Genomic DNA, 9,153 nt, shown 5'->3' with positions numbered 1-9,153 from the left:
ATTGAAGCTTGTGAAACTGTCACCACAGAGGAAACAGAGTGTCATGGGTGTCCTATATGCTAATGTAAAATGTTTCTGTTTCAGTCCTAAACAAGATCAGGATCTCCTTTTTCTGCAGACAGGCAAACATTCTCAATATTTGGGAATTCTGGTTTGGTAACAGCACTGTAGAACTTTTAGTTCATGGACTTGAAACGAAGCAGATGCGTATGTGAAGGCGTTTCTCTTAAAATGCCCTATCTGTACTCTTGTGGTTTTGGCTCAGCCCTTGAAGCTGCATAAGAATGAAACAGTGGGCTTGGAACCACCGGGAGAATTGAGATTTAAGTCTGTTTAGACAAAATATCAGAGACAGATAGTGGTTTACACATCATTTGAGATGTTGATGTAGTTTCCAGTATGGGTAGCCATTGGTGATTGGACGCTTGTTTAGTGTACAAGTGCTAATCAAGACGCTAGGAAGAACAAAGAGAGCATGTTTATGGAAGGTACCAGCAAACTCAGCTAGATCCTAGTTTAATTGTTATCACTGTCTAATTGATTCTCTCTTATACAGTACTGGGTTTACTTGAGCTAAAGTTTGAATAAGAACTTGGGCTTTTGTCCATTTTATGCACTCACTGCTGTATCTCCAGCTGCTAAAATCTCAAACTACTGGGTCTTACCCAACATGACACAGGTTTCCCGAGTGACTGGGGAGCACCCGAAGTCCTAAGTGCTGATAGTTAGATTAAAAGATTAAAGCACTTACTATCAGAGAACATGGCCGGTACCTTCCAACTAAGCTAAAAAAAAAAATGGTCACCTTCTTAAGTTACTTCTCATCAGGTCTTTGTTTATAGCAGCAGGACAGGTAACCAATATGTGTCCTGTTTTATAGATGGCTGCTGGAGAAGGAAATAGTAACAGAGGATGTATATGATCAAGGATGAGAAGGCTTGTGGGATGAGATTTAGTCACAGGACCAGTCTTGACTTTAAATATTTGCAAACTTATCAATATAAATGAGGTAGGTGTATTTGGAAGAACAACTTCCAAAGAATACACTTAAAGGTCCATGGTCAAGTGTTACGTTTTTTTTTCCTAACTAAAGTTTTTTTTTCTGTTTATTTCTAATTTATTTAACTAAATGACAGGTTAATTGGAAATAAAACAGTTCCTTTTAGCTCTAAGTATTTACCCAAGAGTTTGAGGACCATTGATCCTATAGGCTAGATTCAGTCTTTAAAGAACTATTTGATGTAGAAGGCTCTGAGTCTATTAGAAGTTGGGGGACCTGTTGGATTGTTCTAATTTCAAAAAGAGTATACCCAACTATTGACATGTCTAATGAAAGCAGTTCAAGATAAAGGTCCCTTGTGTTTCCTTCAATGCCATTTGAAAGTTAAAAAAATTATTCATATATTTCATTATTAATATCTATTCTTATGTCCGCAAGGAATGAGTCAAGAAATTCTTTTCTTTAATTCCAAAAGAACAGAATACATGCATGCTGAGTAGTTGGGCAGGACTTAGATGTTTCGTAAGCATTCTTAGTGCTGAGCAGGGTACTGGCCATGCAAGAGCAGGGAAAGGGGGGTATTAGAGGCTCTGCGGGCAAAGTGTTTACTGGGGAAGCATGAGGATTTGAGATAGAATCTTCAACATCCAACTTGGAAGCAGGGTTGACAGCATACATTCAGACAATAGCACTGGGGGATGAGAAAGATGGATGCCAGGATCTTGTTGGCTAGCCACTCTATCTCAAATGGTAAACTCTTCATGCACCTAATGTCCACCTGTGCCTTTGACCACACGCCTATGAACATGCATGAGTGGCTCACATTCATACTGATGATGCCTATGAACATAAATGAGTGGTTCGTGTGCATGCACACAGTGAGAATATTTTTTTAAAGGGAGAGATAAAACAATAGACACTTTAGTGCCCAGCGTGAGCTCAGCTAGAAGGTTCTGAATGTCTACCTCCCCACAGGAGTTCAGTTTCTGTGTGAGAAAAATTTGAATTCCAGAATGTTCTCCTTTCTAATGGGGACACAGGAAGAAAGAAGCTCTACTTCCAGGTTTTAGGATTTCTAAAAGTACAGAGGAAAACATCTGTTTGTATTTCTGTTCAAAAATAACAATCTAAAAACTCAGTTATTAAAGCAGTGAGTTCATGGCCATGGTACTGGGTGGAGCTGAGGGTGTGGCTGGGGGGGGGTTGCTTTACATGGTCAAGGCTGTAGGTTCTATCCTTAAAACTAAAAAACAAAATAAAATAATTATAGATAAAGTTGTGCAAAGACCTACTACGGCAAAAGACATTGCCTGGTATTTTAGACGTCTGGAGGGTGTTTGAAGGCTGAGTTCTTGCCTTTCTACCCCAGAAGTGGTTGGTGATAAGTCTATGCTCTCGGGGAAGAGGAGCATGCTTTACACAAGTACAGTTTCTCTAAAGTTCACAACTGTTCATAAATGCTGATGTCACTACAGCTGATGTCACAGCTGTGGGCATAAGCTCAGGGCACATGAGTTCCAATGTCCCCTCTGTCACTAAGAGCCCATGTGACAGCACAGACACCACTGCCTCTCTAAGCTGATTTTATTTTGTCCATCTCTAAAAATCCAAGAGTGAATTAGATGGGTTTTAGTCTCTCTGCAAGAATGATATCTAGGATATCTGCAAAATATCTCGGATCTTATATTGACAGTATTTTCAGGAAGTCCATTCCATATAAATGGAATGACAGAGGTGTTCTTATTGTTTCTCTGTGGAGGGCCCCGTGAAAATGTTTAAGCAGTTTCACATATTAAACATCACACATCACACATATCACACACACTCAATACTACACATCACACATACATACACACCACACATCACATACCATACAAACCACACACACACACACACACACACACACACACACACAAATACACGCACACACCACCCACACCACCACACATACCATATACCACATACACACACACACCCCACACATTACACATAGATTGTGGATAGTTTGGCTTGAGAAGTGTGTATCACTCCCTGCTACCACCACACACACATTTTTACCTTGAATCTACTGTTCTGTACTTCCTTTACAGTTCTGTTTGCTCTTACATTTCTATCACATTTTCTCTTCTAGAATCCTTGTCTCTCCCAGGTAGTAAATTGTCACCCTGTTTGAAAACCTGAGGCTTACCTGCATGTTGATTGGATGAGTGTGAGTCACCTGGAGTCCTGTTAACATTTCCACACCGTGGTACCCACCCATGTTTCTCTGCCTTAACTCCCCTTCATTCATTTGGGGTTCAAACTTCTACTCACTTCATCGCCCGGCTGCTTTAAATAGAACCACGTAATGGTTTCCGATCCCCACGGGTGTCAATTACCTTCTTGAGGTTCAACCTCACATACTACATCTCCAATGAAAACCGCCATTATACATCTGGCTTGTTCCACTGCAGAGGAGGGAAGGTGGGCAGATGAAGCCAGAGGGGAGGCAAACATTTTGAAAAGATTTACCCAAATCCATAAGTACCCCTGGAAAAAATGTATTAAAAAGACTTTGAATGTGAAGCTAACATTTGAATCTGGACTTGGTGGTGCACGAACTGTTTGCCCTTAAGAAACAGTAGGACCATCGAACACTCAGTCTCTTCATGTGTGAAATGTAGATAATAAGGACAGCTTTATTGGATTACTGTATACGACAAAGAAAATAGATATTATGTTTAAAGTTCTTGGAACTTGAGAAGAAGGGGCAGTGTATAAATCATATCACCTACCATGACTAACAACACTACAAGTTAATCCCATTCCTATTAATGAGAAATGAACAGTCTCCTGCATGCAATTTAACTATTATTCATTGAATACCATCTGGATTCTCTAGCTGAGGATGGGGCTGGGGGTTGTGTGAAAGTGACATGAGTTTTAACTCTTTTAACCTTTCCTTGGCTCAGCCTACTATATTAAATATGATATTTTAGTACATATTACTTACAATATGTACAATATTATTTTCTTACTTTGTACTCACTCAGATTTTCTAGACCCCTCTCTTGTCTTTAACCCCATTATTCACATTGCTCATGAGTCAGAATATGTATGTATATTGCATGTCTGTGTGTGCATTTGGTATGTGTGCACATATATGTAGTGTGTTTATGTATGCATGGTGTTTTTGTTGTATCTGTTGTATGTGTAGTGCATCTATGCACATGCAGAGTGTGTGTGTGTCTGTAAATGTCCAGGTGTGTATGTGCATATATGTGGTATATGTGTATGCATGTGGTATGTGTGTATGGTTTGTGTGGCATGTATATTGTGTGTGTGTGTGTATGTGTGTTTGTATATGTGTGTATATGTCTGGTATGTGTGTATGTGTGTGGTGTATGTTTATGAATGTGGTGTGTGTATATGACATGTGTGTATGTGAATGCTTTATGTCTATGCATGTAGTGCATATGCAATATGTATGATGTGTGTGGTGTGGTATGTGTGTATATGTGTGGTATATGTAATGTGTTTATGTGTGATGTGTATGATAGGTATGATGTGGTTTATGTGTGTGTGGTGTGATATTGTGATGTATGTGTGCATGTGTATGCGTGGTATGTATGTCTGTATATGTGGTTTATGTTATATGTGGTTTGTGTGATATGGTATATGTGTGTGTACAGTTTGTATAATATGTGTGTGGTGTGTATGTGTGGTATATGTGATGTAATTTTATGTGGTGTGTGTATGTGTTTATGTGTGGTGTGTGTGTGAATATATGGCTTGTGTGATGTGTAGTCTATGTGTGTGTGTCTCCTGTGTTTCTTTGGACTGAAGACAGAACTTATTTATTCTTAGTCCTGCCATGAAGTAACTTTCTATGTAAGTTTTTCTCACCTACCTTTCTACTCTATCCTCACAAGAAAAAGGGAATTCAAGAACTCCAAGACATGTTCTATTTGTGATGCCAGCCCAAATCATTTCACCACTAATTGAAAATGTTATTGTTGAAAATTCCTATAGCACAGCTAAGCTACAGAAGAGGCTTTGTGGTGCTGGCGCTTATGGGAGACATGATTTCTATCCAGGATCCCCAGAGAGACTCAGACCGCATATTGCTAGCCTGGAGAGGGTCTCATCAAAGACTGAAATAGAAATGATATTGGGTATGCATCATCTTTGCACCATTACAAAGTGAAGAAGTCCTACAATAGAGACCGTGTGTATTGTCATCTGTGTGACATGGACAAGCTCAGAATCTAGTTTCTTTGTGAAGTTTGTAGTAGTAGTAGTAGTAGTAATACCATATTTACCTTGATTTACATAGATGCATAGATCCTTCCACTAAGTTGGAATTCATCCAGGCTAGTCCATTTGTCTGTGATTCTCACAGTGACCAGCAACTATTGGAAAGAGACATAAATGCCCCCTCATCTGTCATTATCAGGACTCCTGTGCACTGAGGTGGCTCCAGCTGATGCAACAATGTCCCAGGTCATCTTTCTTCAACTCAGTGCCTCTTATAAGGGCAGAACACACTCTGAGACTCCAGAATGTTGGTAGTCTCTTGGTGGTTCCTAAAGTTAAAGTTTCAAGTTTAAACATTCTAGTTGCTGCATTTTATTTTGTTCGTGTCACACAGAAGGGTACCTACTTCTTCATTGTGTAAGCAGGGCTCATATATCTTATTATTTATCTTCCATAAAATGGAAATCTAAGTTTGTTGCAGGCTAGGTAGAACTGGCAGCATTTGAGAACTATTGCTCAAGATAAATGACAGAGCAGACTGGCACCTTAGTTCACTAGGACAGAAATTTCAGTTTAGGGCTTCCAAAACAGAAATAAGATTTAAAAACAAACAGCAAAAACAACAACAACAAAAACCAAACCAAAACACAAAACAAACCTGTCTTCAGCATTCTGGCTGGCGTATTTTATGACACTACCTTAGCTTTCTGAAGAGGGTCGTCACCAAGCAGATGGGAGAACACGTGCAAATGGGGAAAAGAGAGAAATGCAGAATAACAACAGTAACAGCAGTGGCAAACCCTGAAAAGCCCCCAAACGATCAAGCTCATGTTTAAAAATCTATCAAGTGCTCGCTTCGGCAGCACATATACTAAAATTGGAACAATACAGAGAAGATTAGCATGGCCCCTGCGCAAGGATGACACGCAAATTCGTGAAGCGTTCCATATTTTTGAATCAGAAGATGAAGTCAAATTGGCCTTGAAAAAAGACAGAGAAACTATGGGACACAGATATGTTGAAGTATTCAAGTCAAACAACGTTGAAATGGATTGGGTGTTGAAGCATACTGGTCCAAATAGTCCTGACACAGCCAATGATGGCTTTGTACGGCTTAGAGGACTCCCTTTTGGATGTAGCAAGGAAGAAATTGTTCAGTTCTTCTCAGGTATATTGAAATATTTAAGAGCAGTCGAGCTGAAGTTAGAACTCATTATGATCCACCACGAAAACTTATGGCCATGCAGCGGCCAGGTCCCTATGACAGACCTGGGGCTGGCAGAGGGTATAACAGCATTGGCAGAGGAGCTGGTTTTGAGAGGATGAGGTGTGGTGCTTATGGTGGAGGCTATGGAGGCTATGATGACTATAATGGCTATAATGATGGCTATGGATTTGGTTCAGATAGATTTGGAAGAGACCTCAATTATTGTTTTTCAGGAATGTCTGACCACAGATATGGGGATGGTGGCTCTACTTTCCAGAGTACAACCGGACACTGTGTACACATGCGGGGATTACCATACAGAGCTACTGAGAATGACATTTATAATTTTTTTTCACCACTCAACCCTGTGAGAGTACATATTGAGATTGGACCTGATGGCAGAGTAACTGGTGAAGCAGATGTTGAGTTTGCAACCCATGAAGATGCAGTTGCAGCTATGTCAAAAGATAAAGCAAATATGCAACACAGATATGTAGAACTCTTCTTGAATTCTACAGCAGGAGCAAGCGGTGGTGCTTACGAACACAGATATGTAGAACTCTTCTTGAATTCTACAGCAGGAGCAAGCAGTGGTGCTTATGCAAACCAGTCCAGTTACGGTGGCCCAGCCAGCCAGCAGCTGAGTGGTGGTTATGGAGGTGGCTACGGTGGCCAGAGCAGCATGAGCGGATATGGTAGCCAAGGAGCAGTGAGCAGCAGCTACTACAGTAATGGAAGCCGAGCATCTATGGGCGTGAATGGAATGGGAGGGATGTCTAGCATGTCTAGTATGAGTGGTGGATGGGGAATGTAATTGATTTTGATCACTGACTCTTGGTCAAAAAGAAATTTTTTTAAAAACCCCTCAGTTTAACAGATTTTGCAATCCATCCACCCTTGTGGTTTTATGCCTGCTCTTAAGTGAACATTGGCATCGCTCAAAGAAGGTTCAATGTTGAACACAGCAGTCACCTAGGATGATAGAGCAAAGTTGAGTGAACTGTAACTGTTAAACTTAATTCCTAGCTTTTCTCTAGTTACTGTAGGATGTACGTAAGCAGTAAGCGTATTTAGGTTAAAGCAGTTGAATTATGTTAAATGTTGCTCTTATACATACATTGAACACTGTTGATGCATGTTGAAAAACATGCTTTTTTTTGTAAAACTATAGGAGCTGCGTCTACAATTAAAAGTGAAACATTTGGCATGTTTGTTAATTCTAAATTCATTTGATAACCTGTAAGGCACGTGACTTTAAAGCTCTTTTTTTTCTTTTTTTTTTTAAGTTAAGGGAGAAGTTTTGAGAAGTCACACCATTATTTTTTAGGATTTTTGGTCTTAGTGTTTGTATGAAATTCTGACGCCTTGATTTAAGTCTTTCATTGTATTGTGATTTCTTTTTAGGTGTATTGCTCTAAGTGAACCTTGTCAAATAAATCTTCCCTTTTAAAAGCTAAAAAAAATAAATAAATAAAAATCTATCAAATGTATGCCAGCGTCTGCGATGCCTGATTCTTCATGTGAATGGGTTCATGGATTTTCATGAGAGTAGTGCATCTTCCTCATAAGTGAAATTAATGCAAGGAGCTCTGCAAACCTCTGGTAGTTTTCACTTGCCTGTTTTTTGTCAAAGGAGTTGAGTTGATTCAATTAATTATGCCTCCCCACTGAGTTCCATTTTCATTGGAACCCACATGGCAAAGCTGTAAATGATACGTGCAAATAAGGAATCATCTCTGGGGAAAGCCTTCTTTGAGGAACATGGCTCTCGCTTTTGTGAGATGCAAACAGTGTGTACCTGTGTTTCAGGGCCATGAACTAAGAAAAGATGCTTCTGTTGTCTTTTTTTCTTTTTCAGTATCAGTGTCAAAACAACCCTCTTTCATGTTGCTGGAGAGCAAGGTGAAAAAGTCAATCACACATTTCTAGTAATTTCAAAAATTCCTATGAAGATGTAGTCTGTTCCCTTTTCATCACATTGAAGGATGTACCAGACACACAGATGTGTGTGTGTGTGTGTGTGTATGTGTATATGTATGTATATATGTATGATAGAATGATGATTAAAGAGGAACTCATGAATTTCAGAGTGGGGGACACCAGAGAGGTTGGAGGAGGAGAGGGAAGGGTGGAAAAGATGTAAATACATTATCTATATGTGGGATTCTCAAAATATTTAATTTAAAAATAATAAAATAAAAATAGTAAGTTTTCCAACAAAAGTAATATTGGAATGAATTTCACACTGAACTAATTCATTTCTTCCTATGGGAAAATATCTTTACATAACTGAAGTAAGACTTCACATTAGTTTCACAATGTAAATGCAAGAGCCAACCAATACATTTTAGATTGTTTATGATATATTTTTTAATTTTTATTTTGGGTTTTAGGCAACACATGCAGTTATGACTGAGAAAGATTACTAAATCTTGCTTGACTTTGATGCATGCACTTGCAAACTGAAGCACCATTCAAGTCATGTAGAGATTAGACTGGGGCTGATTTCTGTCTTGGTCATCAGTTTGTCGGTGACTGTAAAATTGGAAAGCACTTCTGTGCACAGGATAAACCAGAGTGGATCCTAGACCAATTGGGCTCTCAGTCACCTCTGGTCCTGGGGAAATGCAGATTCTTAGTATACTTCCTTCTTATCTCTGTATTTCACCTTTCCCCTCGTAACCAGATATACTAATGCCTACCTTAAAGG

The 9,153-nt window shown here is 39.4% G+C and overlaps 1 protein-coding gene and 1 non-coding gene across 2 annotated transcripts; both read left to right on the top strand.

Annotated features, from left to right (window-relative positions):
- The first annotated feature begins 6,083 nt into the window (after positions 1 to 6,083).
- Positions 6,084 to 6,190, top strand: LOC115029179 (U6 spliceosomal RNA). Its single transcript, XR_003834733.1, has one exon. It is a non-coding gene; the product is annotated as a U6 spliceosomal RNA (small nuclear RNA).
- Positions 6,191 to 6,194: 4 nt separating this feature from the next.
- LOC110308131 (heterogeneous nuclear ribonucleoprotein H2-like) lies at positions 6,195 to 7,304 on the top strand. The gene has a single exon (XM_085831156.1). It carries the CDS (start codon positions 6,472 to 6,474, stop codon positions 7,255 to 7,257), a length of 786 nt encoding a protein of 261 aa, XP_085687282.1. The 5' UTR covers positions 6,195 to 6,471; the 3' UTR covers positions 7,258 to 7,304.
- The last annotated feature ends 1,849 nt before the right edge of the window (positions 7,305 to 9,153 follow it).

Source organism: Mus caroli, unplaced genomic scaffold (genome assembly GCF_978045245.1).
Source record: "Mus caroli unplaced genomic scaffold, Mus_caroli_1 scaffold_15, whole genome shotgun sequence".
Classification (NCBI taxonomy): Eukaryota; Metazoa; Chordata; class Mammalia; order Rodentia; family Muridae; genus Mus; species Mus caroli.
The sequence above is the reverse complement of the archived record's forward strand: the minus strand, read 5'-3'. Positions and strand labels throughout refer to the sequence as shown.